The 19,228-nt window shown below is 41.6% G+C and overlaps 1 protein-coding gene across 1 annotated transcript in view; it reads right to left on the bottom strand.

Moving 5' to 3' along the window:
- The window catches only part of TNFAIP8 (TNF alpha induced protein 8), a 102,573-nt gene extending 84,836 nt beyond the window's left edge, over positions 1 to 17,737 (bottom strand). The window contains exon 1 of the mRNA XM_039848521.1: positions 17,598 to 17,737. Coding sequence (XP_039704455.1) covers position 17,598 — 1 coding nt within the window. The 5' untranslated portion in view covers positions 17,599 to 17,737. The remainder of the gene's footprint in view (positions 1 to 17,597) is intronic.
- Positions 17,738 to 19,228: the final 1,491 nt, after the last annotated feature.

Here is a 19,228-nt window from a genome sequence, read left to right as displayed (position 1 = left end):
TCCGACTGACGATAGAAGTAGCAAAATAATCAAGACCTTCCATATAAGAAAGCTACAAAATCATGTTAGAAACAGTGGTTCTCATTGCAAAAAGGAGTGGATGTGGTTTGAAGTCAATAAAGGGAGTACAAATCTAGTCAGTTTAGCCTAGGGTCAAAGCAAGATCTAAGAATGAGTATATAGTGCTTGTTAGAATTCTATGAAATTTAGTTTTAAATGCCCCCTCTCTTTCTTTGGAGACTTATCCACAAACCTCAAAGAGATTCTGGTATTTAGCCTAATGATTTCCAGATGTTATACACACCTCATTGCCTACAGGCACCAGTCAGATTAGTTCCTTCAGAAAAGGAAGGCTACAGATTGATTCTTCTAGGTAAAATTATTCCATCCTATTGGTGTTAGAGACCTGAAACTCATTAGCAAACAACTTGGGGCTAGTTATACAAACCTGCTGATAAGGGAAGGCTGCCTTCCAGCTGTTCTCAACACGCCTTTGTAAATAAAGAGCTTGGGCAAAACTCTGTCTAATCTCTTAAAGATGTATTCACTTAAGAAAACATTTTAAAGGGGCTCGTGATCTTAATCTCATTTATGGTGCTACAAACTTCAATCAAGTTAATATTTTGTTAATATTTTGCTCAAGTGCATCTCAGCAATACCAGAATAAGATCATGTCTTTTAAAAATAGACAATGCTGACATTCTCTCAGGCTACATCTTTGTTTTTTAGTCTCCATTTCCTGCTCAAGAAAGGCAACAATCAACTGAACTCCAAACATTTCATCGGGAAACAGAAACAAATGTCCATAAAGACATGGGAAACTATGTAGGCAATAACATTAAGAGAAAGGCAGAATATGAAGCTGTGTATACAATATGGTCACAGCTCTAATATATAACTGGATAAGGATGGAAAGGAATATGAAAAATGAAGTCGTTTTCTCACACATATCTATAACCTTAGTTTTTTTCTTTTTAAATTTCCTTTACTTCAGCTGTGGTTGTCTTAACAGTGGATGTAGTTTGCTATTTTCTTTTTTTTTAAATCAGGATAAGATCTCGCTTCATCAGAGAAGAACTTATGAGCCAGTTACTCATGTAGAGGGCGGAGACTGCCTGGACCACCCTAGATAGATGCCTGCCTGTCTCTTCCTAAAAATTCCTCAGAGATGGCAATTCCACAATTTTCAAGTATAATTCCTGCAAGGAGAAAGAAACTCTAACATGCTAATAATAGTGGATTTAAAGGAAATGTCATTATTTCTCATTTAAAACTAAAATAATACTTTAAAGGAAAGTAAAAATGATATTTGGGCAAATTGTAAAAATAAACTCATTAATTAATACATACTTATTGAGAACACGGGTACAGAGATGAGTTCTAGAGATGAATAAAACTTAGTTACAACCCTTGGGAAGGTACTCTCGTAGAGCAGAGGGCACAGAGAGCTGCAAGCTAAGATGGAATGCCATAAGTGACATAATCAACGTAAAAATAGGAAGACCAGAAGGCGCTACTCAAATTCTTAAAAGGAAAGAATTCTTCTGGACTTTTTTCCTGGTAAAGAGCAGAACCATGAAAGGTTGCAAGGAGGAGGCAACATTTGAACTGCATCCTGAAAGATGCTCTAATTGTGCTCAGGAAAGGGAAGCAAATGCGTATTGCAGAAGAGTGGGGTTTGTTCTAGAACAACGCACAGTTTTGGAATGAGAACCAAAGGAAACATGCAGAAGAGTAATGGAGAACAGACCTGGCCTTGAACACGGAGAGAAAGGTGGGGCAAGTGAGCAAATATTGTCCTTTGGGGCCTGGGCAGGGAGCTTTGCATTTGCTGTTGTATTTAATCCTGACAACTTGTTTTACAAGCGAGAAGTGAGAAAAGCATGACATTCACCTACACCAACCTGGAGGTAGCACTGAGCCTAGTGCCTGGAAGGTCCTCCAAACACTGCCTGAATGCATAGATGACCAACTAACAGCTCCGTGCTCCGCCACTCTGCCATATTGCTCTTCTGGGTTTGTTTTTGATTGACATTGGGAGCCACTGACAATTTGGGATTAGAGGGACACGGTAACTGGAGAGTTGTGTGTTAAAAAGAGTACAGTAAAGGCTGGGAGGTAGAATGGGGGAGTTACCTATTGTTCAGAGTCTAAAGTATTTATAGGCAACACCCTGCTTTACTTAGCATGCTTTGTTTACACAGTTTTCCAAGGAAATATTAGAATGCCTCAAAAACCCAAGTGAAATTTAAAATTTCTCCTTTACTAAATGTGTTTTTATTATAAAAGTTAAACATCGTAGAAAGTATAAAATGAAAAAGTTAAACTCCTTTCCCCTCTTCCAACCCACAGTTCCACTCTTCATAGTATATTGTTTGTGCTTCTAAAAAAATGCTTATGCACTCATAAACATATATGCCTTTTTAAAAACATTGAGATCATTATTTTGCTTTTTTATTTAATCTGTCTTGTAGATCTTTCCAGTGCACAGAGACCAACCTTGTTCTAAAGCTGCATAATGTTTCATCTCAAGGAAGTACCATAATGTATTTAAGATGTTGTCGCATATTTAAGTTCTGTAGAGTTTTCATTTTGTGCATTCTTAAAAACAATACTGTAATGAATTCTTTTTATCTCAAACTGAATTCACTTGGGATCATTTGTATCAGCCTCTTGGATGGTCGCAGATAAGCTCTCTTGTGTGAGACATAATTTAGCAAATTTCCTCATATGTTAATATAGTTAGCAGTCACTTAGCAATGAAGGGGAATGCAAAGATAGTCTAAAAATAAATTTACTCACAGGGGTATCTAATTATGTAGCCCTGGAGCCTTCTGGTAAGACTCAGGGCCAGAATTCTGGCTTCCCACCCTGAGCCCAGTGAGCAGAATTCCCATTCCGCACCAGGGCAGACAGCATGCCTTCCAGAGGGTCCCAAGCGCTACCCTTCTTGCTCTACCAGTGACTTCAGCCTTACCTGGTTTAAATGCTTAAAATGACAATGAAATGTGCAGGTGATAACAATCAGAACTACAGAATTGTAGAGGGATCAGAGATCATCTAGTCTATACCTTACATTTTTTTTTCCTTTGAAGCAGTTTTATTTAATTGACACACACAAAACTTTTTTTAATATACAAATGTTACATATTCTTACCCCTCCTTCCTCTTATCCCATCTGATACCCTATGTTCAACCACTCCCTCTGGTAACCACCCTTACAGGTTTCTTAAGTATTCCTTTGTGGTAGACTGGGTCTCAAAAGATGGGCACATATCCTGTCTTACATGCTCTTTTGCAATGAGAGTTTGCTACTCCCTCATTAAGAGAAAGACTCTATTTCCCCTCTCCTTGAATCTGCCTAGTATTCTAAACTCTTTATAGGAATTATATGTCTTACATTTCTTAGCTGCAGTCGTGACCTAGCGGGTTGAATATCTCAGCAAGATTACACAGCCAGCCACTCACTGCACAGCCCGTCTTCCATACGCCTGTCCACATGAGCTTTTTCCATTACATAGAACCAAATAACATCTGCATCCTTTGCTTAATTATTTCAAAAAGACTGTGAAGCATAATTTGTCTAAAATATTCCTCTGAATAGAAATATGATGCTTCAAAAAAGGGACCATTTTGAGAACATATGTAGAAACAGCACAAAGAGTAAGAAATTCAAAACTCTTACTTTCAATCATTTTAATTTCTTTCTCCACCAAATTCACTACTAGAATGTCTAACAAGTTTCAAAATTGACACATTTAATTTTCATCTCCCTTCTCCTGTCCCTTGTGAATGCATTAACAAGCAAGGGATGGTAACACTGCTGACTTATCAAGCAAGACGTGCAGTTCTCAAATAGTCTGCAGCCCTGACAATGAGATTTTCAAACCTGGGACTACCCCAGGCTGTGAGGCTCTGAGCCATATTTACATAACTCCTCCCTCCCCCTTCCCACTCACACTGCAGAGTCTAAATTAGGGATCTTGAATAGCTCCTGAGAAAAATCTGTTCAAGATTTAAACATCATAGAGTAGCCAGCTCCACCTTCCAAGCCCTGGAGCCCAGCTCTGTTCACAACCTAGGACAAGCCACTTCAAGCTGGGTAGGTGAAGTCTGTGTTTCTGCATGAAGAAGTACAGAAATATGGTTAATAACCAATGGATGTGAATATCAGCTATGCTTTTGACTTTGGGTCAAAAACTCTCATAGTCTTGATCTAGGGAAGGTGCAGAGGAACTACACAAATTAAACCAAGTTGTACTCAGAGCCTGCAATGTGCTGCTGCCAGACCACCAGAAGCCTACAGGAAAAAAGGAAGATTCCTACTGGGTTTACTAACAAACTATTTACCCATACTATGGAAAGAATAAAGGAAAACATAGTCTTTAAGTTGAAGCATACACAAAATAAATCCAACCGTTCATTCTCTATGGGGAACCTATAGAACAAAGGCTGAGATTGCTAACATACCTTTAACGTTGTATATCCATGCCTTTCATACTGCATACCCATACTACAAAAGGAAAACAGGAACACAAAGTCTTTAAACTGTAATTCATAGAAACTAAGAATGACACATAAACTGAATTCCTCAAACACTCCAGGTTTGCCGCTCTCATTCTGTCTTTGAGAGGAGACCACATTTCTGTCTGTGGAGCGTTATTTTTTCTCTAATAAAATTTTCTTTTGTTTCTAATGCTGGCCTGCACTCAAATTCTTTCCTGTGCACAGTCAAGAACCTTCCCTCTCTCGGTACAGGGTTTGGGTCTCCCACTCAGGGGACTCAGTCTCAGTTTCCTCATATTTGAAATGGGGATAATAATAATAAAATCTAGGATTTGGCAATGTATATAAAGATCTTAGTACAACACCTGGCACATAGTAAGTGCTCAATAAATATTGAGCCTCACCCCCACAGGGTCCTAGGCTCACACAGGGACCAATGAGAGGCAAAAGGCAAAAAAATACAGGAAGCTAAAAGGAGGAAAAGAAGAAAAAGTCTTCACCATGATTTCTGCTGTATTAATAAAAGCAGAATAGAAAATGGTTATATTTCTACCCAAGTCCGTATTTGTCTGTGGAGATTCCTAGGAGCAAAGAGTCATTCCTAGGACTGTTTCAACTGAAATTTGAAATGCTAGATCTGGGAAAAAACACCCGGGGCTGGATCAGGCTGGTGAGCTGCCTCCCACGGGCTCAGCCACGGGCGTGGAGAGCCCACTCTTAGTTCCTCATCTCAGGACCACTGACCAGAAACAGAAAAGTGGGTCAATCAGAGTGATTTCTCATGTCCTGGTAGCTTTTCCAGGTCACTGACTCTTGGGTACCATGAGATTTCCCTGGTGTGGTCACCGCTGTGGGGTTTCACCACTTCTTCATGCCTGAAGTAAGAGATCACCTCAGCATGCGATCCATTGGGGCACAGCCACTATTCCATTACTTCTGTATAGGTCTCATCATTGCTTTTATGACATGAATGTTTTTTAAAACTATGCATCATAAAGTCGCTTTTGTGTTAATTTTATTTATTTATTTATTTATTTATTTATTTATTTATTTATTTATTTATTTTTTCCATTAATTATATGGCACTGAGGCATTCGAGAGGAAGGCAGGGAAAGTCTGCATGGTCCATAGGCCAGGACCTAACAGGGAAAACCAGAGCAAGGACATTGCTGGACTAACACAGGGCAAGCATAAAATTGGGCAGCCCAAGGTCATGCCCGTATAATGAATGCACTGAGAAACATGAGATACCAAAGGTCAGAGGTCACTAACTCAACTGTCTTTAGGAGGCAGGCAGATAAATGACCCAGGTAATACAGCAGCGAGCAGCTAAGGCTTTGGCCAAACTGACATGCATGCAACATTAACTGGCATTTACATTTTAAAAACTAAACACAGTGTGAATGTTGAATAAATGCATCAGGGATTACATCTGGGTCTAGGCCTCCCGTTTTGGTATCTTTCCATGGGTTCCGGTGGCCAATAAATGAAAAGCAAAAAGGTCGGCCAAGAAAGGGAAGGGCAGGAGGCCCCCCAGCACTCTCAGAGGGGCTAGAGTCTGGCTCCACATGCCTGAGGCCTGGGCCTTTAAAGTCACAATGAGAGGTTGGTGTTCCCATGAGCCCTAACTAAAACCTACAACGGGGAGAGCAAGCAGGCATGGAGACCACCGTGGCATTCGATGTAGAGCCAGATACTCTTTGAGCAGGGGTTCCTGGTGTGCTGGTCATGAAAACACAGTAACATGAAAAATGGTCTGACAGCTTTACACTGTGAGTACAGGGACAACCTGGGACCAATGAGTGTGGTGCCTACACACCTCCTGCTTAGGAAAGAGACTGACTCAGTGAGCACAGCTATGTCTGAGGCAAAGCTGCCTGATTAGAAGAAGCGTCAAAGGGGCAAGGCAGTTCCTGATAGGCTAAAAAGGAAAAATAAATAAATAGTTAATTAATTAATTAATTAAAATAAAAAAACCACACATCCTTCTACATCATTTATTTCATAAACAAGTATATATTTTGTGCTAATGCTATATACTTTATGAGATACAGCTGAGGTTACAAAGCTAAAAAATTAAAGGAACTGAGAGTAAATGGCTTATTCTGAGTTAACAGGAGGGAGAGATAATTTGGTCATCATTGGTCAAGACATAAACTTTGATTTGGTAACATAATACTCACTACTACTGTACTAAAATGCTAAGTAGATAGCAGAATGAAGGAAGTAGATATATAGTTGATGCTCCCAAAGGGCTAAAAGAATAGGTCACATAGAGGGAAAGAAAATTAAATTACTATAATCAGGCCTTTTGACAACAATATTTTGTCAGAGGAAAATGGAATAACATTTTAAAGATTCTCAAGAAAAGAAAATGTAGGCCATGGATGTTGTATCCAACAAAACTGACCTCTCAGAAAAGGTCACAGACAAGGTATTATCAAAAAATTAGGGTAACAAAAATATTAGGGAATATTGTTCCCATAAGCCATACCTAAGAAATCTACTGCAGAAAGAACTTCAATCGAAATGTCTATAGACACTGACATGAGGACTGATAATAAGCAGGACATATACAGTTACCTGTAGAAATAAGGAGACTGCTGTATGTGAAATATGAGCAATCAAATGGGTAATTATAAGATATTCTCTCTCTCCTGTGACTAAAAAACTAGGATTCTAAGTGTGGAAGAAAGGAAATACTAATGTCATATAGAAGAGGTTACACAAAAAACCCCATCCTGAACTTGGCTTGGAAATAGTAACATGAACTTGCAATGTATTCTATCTTCATATGTATATATACATATATATTTGTATGTAAATATGGATATGTACATATATGTATTTTTCCCAGCTCTGACCAGTAAAAAGGCCTAGAAACAATGACTGTTTCAGTGCATGATCATCCCTAGTGCCTGGATTAGGGCCCTGAACAACAATGAAGAAATGGCTGATTCCAAGTCAAGGCAGGAATGTACAAGATGAGTCTACACCACCTTGACATACCAGATATCAGAGACTACCAAGATTACTAAGGTTATGTTGGAAGGACTCAAGGAGCCAACTGGAAGGGCCTCTCATTGGTCAAAGAAGGGAATATTTGAGTTTTAGTAAAAGTTAAAATTTCAGTGGATTGAAATCCACCAAATACATTTAATTCCGCAATCGACAATTTTTTAAAATCCCAATTGGTCACCTTCTGAGAATAACAAGAAACAAATTCTTGAAAACTGGGCAATCAAAGGAAAGAATCAAGCATTAATCCTGCTTTTTCTATGTGAACTGTACCACTAGGTAATCAAATAGCAGATTGAAGGGGAGCCTGTCCTTATAAATTATTCCAGCTAATAAATAAAATAAAAATGGTAGAATCAGAATATCACCATTCTGCAATCCCCAGCGAATTAACAGGTCTAGACAGTAAGGATCAACAGCTGCAAATGTCAAAAAGGAATAGAAAAACCAGACATCATGTGCCTCCCAGTGAAAACATACAGCAGCTTCTGTAATCTTGCCACAGGGATCAAACCTAAGTTTGAGTAAGCCTCTGTAACCAGGTGCAGGAAATAGAAAGTAAAGGAACAAGTTGAAGTGCACCATGGATGTGCAAGTTTCTTGATATCAAAACTTTTGAAAACTCTAAGGATCCAACAGCCCAGGTCCATTAACTAAAAAAATGTATTTTTTAAATGTGGGAAGATGTTAAAGAATCTGTAGATTCAAAGAGACTTAAAAAACACATCAAGTTTTTAAGACATGGACAAGATGAACATACAGTGGGTCAGGCTGCTCACTTGGATGATAACACCATAAAGAGATGCAAGGAAACGATTACTATAAAAGTCAGGGTGGCACTTACTTTTGGAGGGACAGAAGAGAATGTGATTGGGACAGGGTTTGTGGAAGGCACTTTTGGGGTAGCTGGTAAAGTTGTATTTCTTGACCTGAGTGATGGTTATGAGAGCTTGCCTTATAATAATTCACTAAAGTGTGCATTTGTTTCGTGTGGTGTTTTGGTATTTGTGTTTTATTTTACGAGAACAATATTTAAAAATTTGTTAAGAAGATCTGGGTGTGTCAACCAACTTGATGGATAAGATTGCAAGGAGAAGTGAAAGGGGCCAGCAGCAAATCAGCTGGTAGCCAATGTCTTACGAAAGACTTCTAGTTCAAAGAACTTCTCAGGTTTAAATAATTGTATCTATCTTAATTAAAACTTGCCTTATAACACCTTAATTTATTTTTTAAAGCTTATAGTAAATAATGTGCTCCAAAATATCTCAAAGGCAATCCCAATTTAAAATGACCTCTTGAATGCCTACTGAAATTGCAAAAAGCTGTTGGGTTCTCACAGGCATGAGATTAATCACCCGACTCAAAGTTGTAACATTCAACATACCAACCTAGGGCAGTTACAAGCCCCCAGAATTAGACATGGAACTTACCCTTGTTCCTCCCCTACTCAGTTCCCCATGCAAATTATTAGCAACAGTAGATTAAAAAAACAACTGAACCAAACAATTTTCCCCAAACTCTAAGCATCCTAACGTCTAAGTGAACTGCCACACCCATGGTGTTGTTATAGCATTAGCAACATGTGTTCAGGAATTAAGTGAAGAAATACAGGCTCTCCCAAGGTCTACACTGGTTCTGAACTGTGGAGATGAGACCAAGGAGCAGCGGCTCCATCGCACTCCTGGCATCAGGGCCCCAGATGAGAAGCACACGAAGCCCTGCATCTATTAAGGCAACTCCTCCGCTGCCCAGGCATTCTGCAGGGTGCAGCTTTGGCACAACGGTAATCAAGAAGTTGTCCCAGCTTTTATAAAATTTGCCTCATGAAAAGCCTCTATATATAACCTGAGGACAAATTTGCCATCACACAGATTGGCACTCTGCGGCATGAGCCAATAATGGAAGACACATTCTGGGTTATTAAAATTGTCCAACTCCTTTCTAATATGAAAAAGGAGATCAATGTTATCCTCTCAGTTTGGCAAGTGTGGCTTCATTGACTCTGAACTTCCGCACCCCCTACTTTGAATTACATGTGAAATAAACATAGGGCTTTTGGTACAATCTGCAGATGGAAATGGGTCCATGAATGACGGACCTTAAGTGCTAGCACACAACCCTGCACACTCCATCTCACTCTACATCTGCCAGAGAAGACTGGTGACTTGTTGGTCACTAGGTGAGTGAGAACCAGCTGGGCACACTCCCATGGTTCATCTTTCTACTACTGAAAATAACAAAATGTAAAATATAAAATTTGGACACAAGCTATAAGGTAGACCCTTACTCTTGGAGAGGTAACAACAGCCTTTGAGAGTTCACAGAAAATGAGGGAGTTTGCAGTAGTTTCATTGAGGGGTAATACTCTGCAGCAGTTCAGAGCCCAAGTATGGGAGGCAGCTCAGCTGCCCTGGTGTGAATTCCAGTTCAGCCAGGCATCTGCGGCAGGTTATTAAACTTCCCCAAATCTCAATCCCTCACCTGTAAACACAGATTAACAATAATATCTTTCTCATAGATGCATTACGAAGATGAAATAAAATAATGTGTATAAGCACAGTATCCAGCCCATTTTAAGTACTTAATAAATGTTTGTCATGATTACTGTTACTGAGATTGTGAACATTTCCGAGAACATAAAGAACTTTCTTTGATGGACATATTCCGGGTCTGAATGCAGGATGCATTCTCCAAAGTAAGTGCTATTTTTACAAACCCATAATGCTTAACATTAAAGAGTCGCCGCTAGTAATAATTAAGTATACATGATTGTCAACACCTTCCACATCTTTGTTTTGTTTTCCTCCCAACTACTCAGCATGGGTAGTTAGTTTTCATTCCAATAAAACCTGGGATTGTTATCGGTAATAGCGACGGCCTTAGCTCGACAGCTGCTAGGGCATGGGAGCTGGATCTAGAGCAGATGTTATTTGTCTGCCCCAATAATCATGCCCCTATCCTTTCTTCCTACTGGCACAGCCACCTCCCATTGTGGAGGCTCCCTCAACACCCACTACTCACTTTCACAGCTTCCCTTGCAGCTGTGACTCAGACCTGGCCAATGAGGCCTGGGGAAGCTTCAGGAAAGATTTTATCCCCTGATTAAAAGGGACACCACAAGGGCAGAAAATGATTTTCTTAGCAATGGGTATCTTACACTCCCCACAATCTCATTCAAAGGCAGCAAGTGTGTGTGGATGTGGGGGAGGGGTGGGAAACAGAAAAGGCAGCAATAAATTTGTTCTCTTGTCTCTGCAAGTCACTTTCCAACCTTCTCCATGCAAATCCACCTCTAATTTTACCCCTCTGAAAATGTAAGGCTAGAAGGCCCCTTACATGCTGGACTCTGGGGCAGCAAACCTGGAGGAGGGCCGGATAGAGAAGAAGACTGGGGCAAGACTCAGATTAGTCCATTTTCATACTTGTTGGTCTCTGGCCAAATATGTAAACCTAGAGGGAAAAAATAGTGGTTCTATTAAAATTAGTAGTATATATGTATTATTAGTGGCAGGCCTTTATTATTCATACTTTCCATGGACACCTATTAAAATGATAAGTTGGAAACATACCAGAATTCAGAAATAAGGGAAAAAAATCTCATGTATTAGCACAACTCAAAATGTAAAAAATAATGGAGGAAGAGAAAGAAGGAGGAGGAAAAAGTTACAAAAAGGTGGCTTCAAAGAAAAGTCTGTTCTCAGTTTTCTCATTGCCCACCATTTCAAAATGAGAGGGGTGCTCTGAGAATAGGATAGATTCTTGTTAGTGCCAGGACCTCAAGAAATGCGGGTCTGGGTGGGAGTGTGAGGGTTAGGCCTAAGGCAGGGAAAACAGGCCACTTGGCAACTCAGAGGGCTTGGGGCTCCTCCCACCACGTGTTGCTCCTGTTAAAAGGAGGCCCATCCCATGATGGTGATTTACAAAGCAACATGATACGTGCTCAAGTCAGCTGACACTATCAATAATGCTGTCAGCAATGCCAGTGATTTGAAATCTAGATTTTCAACTAATGAACACAGCAGATTCCCCAGTGTGTCTGCTTCACGGCTTTGGATCTAATTTGTGGGACACCACTATTGGTTTTGGTTGTTTTTTGTTGTTGTTGTTCTTGACCTGGTTGTCAGACAACATTTTTCAATCCAGTGAGAACCTAATTGAAAAAACACTTTATTTCTTAGGTTGCGCACATAGGTGTTTATTTTGTACATGTTCATTTTAATCTTCTTTAAACTTTAAAACTACTCTGTACTTTCAAGATATATGCTTTTTCCACTGCCAAAACAAACAAACAAAACCTTACAGATATCTGCTGCCTGAATAATCCTTATAGAAGAAGACATTAAAACTAGTCTCCCAGGTTAGCGGTTTTCAACTGGCTGTGCATCAGTCACCTCAGGGCCTTGTTAGAAATACAGATTTCCAGGCCCAGCCTTTGTAATGCTGCAGTAGGTGGGGTCCAGAAATCTGTGTCTTTTGTACCTTGCTTCTCAGGTGATTATGACACGAAGTCAGGTTGGGAGCTATGGCCCCCAATGGGCACATAGGACAAGTTCAAATTTTCATTTGGCGTATCACCTTTGTGGCTGCCCAGATAATCACATTTTCAGACCAGGGGCCCACAAGGAGGCTCCCTGTTGACACATGGTCTCTCACCCTGGCAAGTAATAGCAGCTATTCTTTCAGGCACTCTCAGTCATTCTAGGCCATAAAAGCAAAGGGGCAAAATGGCTAAGTGTGTGCAACACAAAGGCCATCATTGGATGCTTGGGCAGTCAGCTCATTCACCTCTCAGGTACACTCCGTGAGTCACTGGGGACCTCTTTGAAAAAAGGCAGAAGTCAGTCTGTCACTGAGTCAAGACTGCTCTGCCCTTCTAGGGCGGTGACAATATTTAAGCAAACATCAGCCATTTCCCAGAAAACTACCTCATCTTTTTAAAGAGAGAAGAAAGAAAATTAAGGAGTTGTTTCCTGATCACAGAGTGATGGAATCAGGTACTAGACCTATTTCTTAAAAGTCTGAATCATCAAAGTTTGTTTGGAACTTTGCAATCTGTTGCCAGCACTGTGCCTGCAGTTTTTCTCAGAAGACCGTGGCATTGCTCTTGTTGCATCTGCATGTGTGTGAGAGTCTGAACCTCCTTAGCTTAAGAGCTCAGGATAGAAAAGGATAAAGATAGTTAGCTTTCTACGAGCATATACCACAATCTCTGTCTCCCTCACTCTGGTTGACAGTCATATTATAAGAAACTGATTTTTTAAAATAAATACAATAGCCGGGAGTGGAGAAGGCTTGAGCTAAATAACTTTGGTTTGAAGGAATAAGAGCCAGGCTTAGAAAAGGTATTGGTCGGGTGAACTGTTTCTTACTTGTTGGCTCCTTTCTAATGTTCATGAGTGTGCTGTGTACCCGGTAGAGTGCTATGTCCCCTGAAGAGCTTGCCTGAGTGGACAACCCTGCAGAGGCGTCTCTGCCCTCTGTCTCCCGGAACTCTCACAACTTCCCCTGAGGACATGCCAGCCTGAGTCCTTTTGTGACACCTAGGGCAGCTGAGACATACCTTCCTGTCTTTGCTTTGGATAATCTGGTTTCAGCCATTACCTGTTTTAAACAAGGGCCTCCAGAGGTAAAAGGCTGATCCAATTCTCATTACTTAACTATAATGGCTCTTTTGAAAGCTTCACTCATACACAGGGAGGCTTACAGGACGCCATGCTCTTCTTCATGCTCAGACACCTAAAATCCAGACAGCCTACTCTGGTTCATTTCTCTCTAGCAGCAGCAAGACTTCCCTATATAATCACATGACTCTGCAGCTAGGAATCCTTGAAATTGTGCTATATTCGCCCCGTCCTCTGCATTGTATGAGGAGAAAAAAGTTCATGCTAAAAGCGCATGAAGTACAAGTTATGACTCTCCCTCTCTACTCTACTATGACCCAGTACAAACTCCACCCTCTTAATTAAGACAGATTTGGTCAGTCCAACAAAGTCTACCACTTGCTGGGTGACTTTTTCATATTGGACGACGAGAGAGGAACATTCTGGTTTAATCCACACAACAATCCTATGATGTAAATACTATCCCATTTTAAGGTGAAGAAACAGACTCGGAGAGCTTAAGTAGATTGTCCAAAGTCACACAGCAAGTGGGGCTGAGACATGAACAGCTGATTCCAGAGAAGTCATGTGAACCAGTGACTTCTTGACTAAACTAAAAGCCATCTTTATTCCCAATGTTTAAGCGAATGACAACAAGTGAAATTTGGGACTTAATTCCATTCTCATTAGTAAAGAAACAAACCGTGATTTGTTTTATAAGTCTAGCGGAGGTCCATTCCTGTGGCCTATCACCTCCCCCTCCCGTCCCCCCCTTTTTTTTTTTTTTGGTGCAGGAGAGGAAGATTGTTATGCAGCCCTAGCCTGCAATACCTTGAGGGAAATACAGTCAGGCTGGTCTATAACCCCCCTTGTTCTATACGAAAAAGCACAACTCTAGGAAAACAAACTTGTTAACACCCATCTAGCTTTGCAGCTGGTTGTGAACCTCTGTTCCCTTGGTTCTGAACCATAAATACTTGCTGCTAGAGAAAAAGCAACTGCTCTCTAAAGGGATGGGTGAGTGTTATTGGAATATTGTAGCACCTATGACATTTTAAAACAAGTTTCTCAGGTAACTTCTATGCTTGACATGAAAGTCCAAGAAAACAAAATCCTGTGGAATCAGGTTTATTGCAGTTATTATAACACTAGTTATTTGAAATAGACATCAGAAGAAATATGCTTATTTCAGTTTCTCATTATTGCAAAATAAAAATTTTTTGAAAATGGTTCTTCTACCGTCCTAAGGAAGTGCCTTTCCTTTTCTTCATGGAACACAGAATTCCAAATCCATTTTTTGCCACTATCAGCTTATCTTCAGAAGCCCATTCTGACCAACAAACATTTTTCTTCAAGTCATCAGTGCTCTTGGATCCCAGACCCTCATGTGAACATGAGAGGTTGTGCAGTGCCATGCACAAAGGAATTCAGTAAATACCTACTGTGTGAATGAATGTTGCTCGCCTCCTGTGAGCTGGACTGAGGGAAGATGCCTCCCAACTTTTATGTCGGCAAATGTTAAGGTCCAAGACTCATGGCCCAGATGGTTTCTAAGGTGCCTCTTGCCTCTCACATTCTAAAATTATCTACCCTCCACTTGTAGCTCATTTCCTCTTCTTACTTCAGTCGGCTCAGAACCCTGGGTGAAAGTCATCAAAACCAAAGATGGGAGACCTGGAATTAAACTGTTATCCATAAGGAAACATAAGGGTTGGGGTGTTAAAAGTCCCTTTTCAGTGTTTGTTGGGCTCTTACTGTGTGCATTTGGTATTAAATGCAGGATGTGGGCAGCATGAATAGGGCCGAGGTGGTAAAAGTTAACTTTTATTTCCTTTAACTTCTGTAGCAGAACTGGTTTTTTCTGTGAAAGCAAAATTGGGGGTAAACTGTCCACTTTTTATCCAGGCTGGCCCCTGATAATGACCCCATCACCCAAGTCCATGCCCCTGGTACTGGGGTTGTACTAATGCACTCCCTTTCCCCTCTGAAAACAGGTGGCCCTTATTGTTATTGCTGACCTTCCCCTGCCTCCTGAACGAAGGTTACCCCACGTTCAATCCTTTCCATTTGTACCAGACGAAAATGGAGGGGATAGGGAATGCCTTATTCTGCCTGGAGTGGAAGCAAAGCTCAGTTCTGATTGAGTATGAATGACATCTCCAAGAAGGAAATGTGTTACTTCCAAGGGGCTATCCCAAGCAGAAAAGGATTAACTGGATCAATTAACTACTAACACCTCTGTCAGATTCAACTTCAAGGATCAGCTATTTTAAGTTCCCTGAGCCATAAACCACCTAGAAATCTACTCCTCCCCATACATGGCATTTCCTAATGAGTACTGTTTGGATGCAATCATTTCTCTCCACACACCCTTTCCTCCAATTTCAACAGAATGAAGAATTGCAGAGAATAGGCCACATAAAATACTCTGTTCCCGGCCCTGGGAGTATGTGAGTTCACCCTCAGTTTTTGCCATCCAGTTGGGATCCTAGAACAGCCTGTCCTCACAACACCTCACGAGGAAGATGAAGATTATATCTAGCAACATAGTCAGAAACAAAAAATTAAGAGACAATGAGGATGAAAAGATTTTCCAGCTCACACCACCCTTTTTCTTATTAAATTTAAATACACTAGAACAAAGGCACAATAGATTAAAAGTCTCCCTTAAAGAAAACGTTTTAAAGGCCCATTTGTACAGAATCACTATACTTTTTGGGGACTCTTCTTATATTAATTTGTTAATGATTCTTAAATTGTCAGATAACCTAGTGAATATAATGGTTTATATCTTTTAATGCGAAAAGCTGACTACAAAACATTCGATTTCTAAGGTATTCATATTTTACAGGGAGGTAAGTGGTAGTAGTCCACTTCCCTAAACTTTATTTATTTACTCAAATTACAGGTAAATCTCAGGCAAGGGGTGGGGGAGGCAATTAATGGGTATGGATGGAAACTGGCATCCAAAAAATCTAAAAAAAAAGTTAACTGTGTTACCAGCTACAGTATTAACAACTTGCTGACTTAACTCTCCATGACAGATCTAATTAGAAGGTGGCAATAAATGTTTCCAGGTGTTTAATTAAGTGTGATAATTATTTCTTTCCTTAAAGGGATGAAGTCATATGTTTATATTTCAAAGTATAATGTTTCCTTAGTTAAAACACTGTGGAAACACTTTGGTGTGACACGGAATTCAAACCAGGATAAAAATATCTGCTGTGATAAGCAGCACTTACAGTGATTTAACAACTCAACTTTCATACGCCAACACACAATGGCAACTTAAAGACTGCTCTGTTCTGGTTATTTCCTTTAGCCACAGTTTTGTTATCCTTACACCTCAATGAATAACTTCTACTCGATATCATTTCCCTACTAGCATTTCTTAAATGAATTCTTATCAAAGAAGTGGAGAGATTTTTCTGGGTGGCTCAACTTTCACAGAAAGAACATAGCAAGAATAAACTGAGATCTAGAAGGATTCAGAGACTATTATAATTGGATGGGACCTCAGCAACCAGGGACTCATAGAGGGATTAAAATAGAGTACTGCTATCAATTAGATATAAATTAACTTTTTAAATGTAAGAAAATATGTCCTACATTGAGATACTATTGACACCAAATTAAATAATTTATGGACGGATGGAATTATCAGTCTTAAGTAACTCAAATATTTTGTTGTCAACACTGGACACTCAGCTACTGTCTCCTTCTTTCCATGATTCCCTCAGAGTACTATGCTCTTTCTACATGGTCTTGCGTTTTAGGAAATCAATTGGCTTTAGAAATACGGTGTCGCTGAATCAATAAACATCCTTTAGGTGCCCAAGCCTGGTTGGTCAGCATGGTCTTGAACCATATCAGACACCCTAGGGCTCTCATCAGGTGTTCTTGCATCAGGTGCTGAGGGCTCGAGTGTCACACGTGCGCGTACACACAGCTCTCTTCTTCAAAGGAAGTCTCCACTGTAGGATCTCAAGGCAAAACCCTAGTCCCTGACCGTTTTTACAATGCAGGGTTTCATTACAATCTCAGGCCAGCATCTTGGTCTGCAATCTGGGGCATCCTGATAACCCGGGCAGTCCCTTTCGACACCGTGAGCTGTTACCAGGAGGGCGTGACACATAGCAGGGGCCCCGTCTACAGAAGGAAGGAAGGAATAGCGTGTAGGGCTCAAGGCAGGAGATGGAAGTTAAGGTGTCGGCCCGAATCAGTAGGGGCTCCTAGCCGAGGGTCTCAGGTTGCCGCTGCGACGTAGGAATCGGGTAAAACTCCGTGGAGTTTCCAGGGCTGTGCGCGCCCGCACGCACACACCTACACACGCTCGCGCACACGCAACCACTCACACCCACTCCCGAAGCTCTCGGTGGACGGAAAGCGAGCCCCTAGAAGTTGCTCGCAGCCCAGAGGCCCGAGAAGCCCTGTGAGGGGCTTGCGGGACCGCCTCACCAGGGAGGCACTTACTCGGAAGAGGGGGCGCGGTGGCGCCGGGACACTGAGAGGTGAGCTGGAAGATCTGACGGCGCTGAGTTCCCTAGCCGCTCGAACGCTCGCGGACTCCCGCGGACGGGTCAGCAGAGCGCGGGCCAGAGCCGGTGGGAGAAAAAAAGAAAAAAAGTCGGGGGGCCAGGGGAGGGGCGGGCTGGGAAGAGAGCGGCCGGCGTTGGGGCGGGGCTAGGAGGCGGATCAGGAGGCCGGGGCAGGGCGGGAGAGGAGGAGCCGGGGGCGTGGCCATGGGCGGGGCGGGGCTAGGAGGCGGCTCTAGGAAGCCCTGCTGGGCAGGGGAACCCGGGCGGTCGGGGGCGCAGCGTACCCGGGAGGAGGAGGAGCCGGGCAGCGGGGACTTTCTCGTCCGGAAGCCCCAGGAGAGTGGAGAATGTTCCGGAGAAAGTGGTGGAAGCCCCAGGAGAGTGGAGAATGTTCCGGAGAAAGTGGTGGAGGGCTGACAGCGCCCTGGGTGCTGGACCCAGACTGCAAGGCGAGACCTCTGGACGAGAGGCGTCGGGACCGGCTAGTGACATACGCAGGCAAGATGTTACGTTTCTGGCCTCTCGATTTTTTCAGTTGTAAAAATGAGATACAAACCTCCTAGGGAGTTAAAACGGTTAAGTAAGCACGTAAAATGTACGCGTGAATGTTAGTCTCTGTTGCCATTATTATTGTTGTCCCTCTGATCCCCGAAATCCCGCCTGCTCTTAATTTTTTTTTTTTGCTTTTCAGTCTCTACTGGCCTCAAGTCTGTCCGGTGGTGTCTGATGCTCTTGTGGTTCCTGGTTTCCACTCAGGGAGGTTGCAGGGCTTCTCTGAGTTAAAAGCTCATTGACTCTTTGGGAAGCCAGTCCGGTCTCCTCCACCCCCGCGGACTTCATTACGACTTCTCCTGACTCGGAGCAGAGAACTAGTTCTCCACCCGGATGGGTCAGAATCTTGGCTTTCCTTCTGCTGCGAGCCCTGACCCAGAGTAACCATTCTCAAGAGCAAGGGGCCACTGGACCTTCTTGAAAGGTGGATGAATCCATCTGTACCATAAACATCTATTAAGCACCTACTGTATGATGGTTCTGGGCAAAGAGCTAGGTATTAATAATACCAGCAAAACTTAGTATGTGCAGGTCACTCTTCTAATCGTCACAACAACCTATAATGTAGGTCCATTAGTTACCTTAATTTTACAAAGAAAAAAGGAAGTATAGTGAAGTAAAATAGCCTGCCCAGAATTATACACTTGGGAAGTAGTAGAGTATGATTGGGAGACAGGGATGTGTGACATAGACAAAAATCACAACATATTTGGGTTTACTGCTCCAAATAGGAATATACACAAGGTTCAGAGTTATTTAGAAGAGGACACCCTCCTGTCATTATAGCTATGAGGAGGAGGTCTGCAGGAAGATCTTGAAAGAGGTGATGTTTGAGGTGGGTTTGGAAGAAGGAATGGAAACTTCACAAGCAGCTATAGCTGAAGAAAGGGCACAGAAAACATTTTTCAAGCATTAAGAGGGTTTGGAGAAGAAGTAGAATGGAGATTAGAATGAAGCTAAAACAATATAAAAGAACTAAATCCAAGTGCTTTCTTTTTATAGGAGCTAAAGAAT

This window comes from Pteropus medius, unplaced genomic scaffold (genome assembly GCF_902729225.1).
Source record: "Pteropus medius unplaced genomic scaffold, Ma_sr-lr_union100, whole genome shotgun sequence".
In the NCBI taxonomy this organism is placed as follows: domain Eukaryota; kingdom Metazoa; phylum Chordata; class Mammalia; order Chiroptera; family Pteropodidae; genus Pteropus; species Pteropus medius.
Note: the sequence above shows the minus strand (reverse complement) of the source record. Positions and strands in the feature narration are given on the sequence as shown.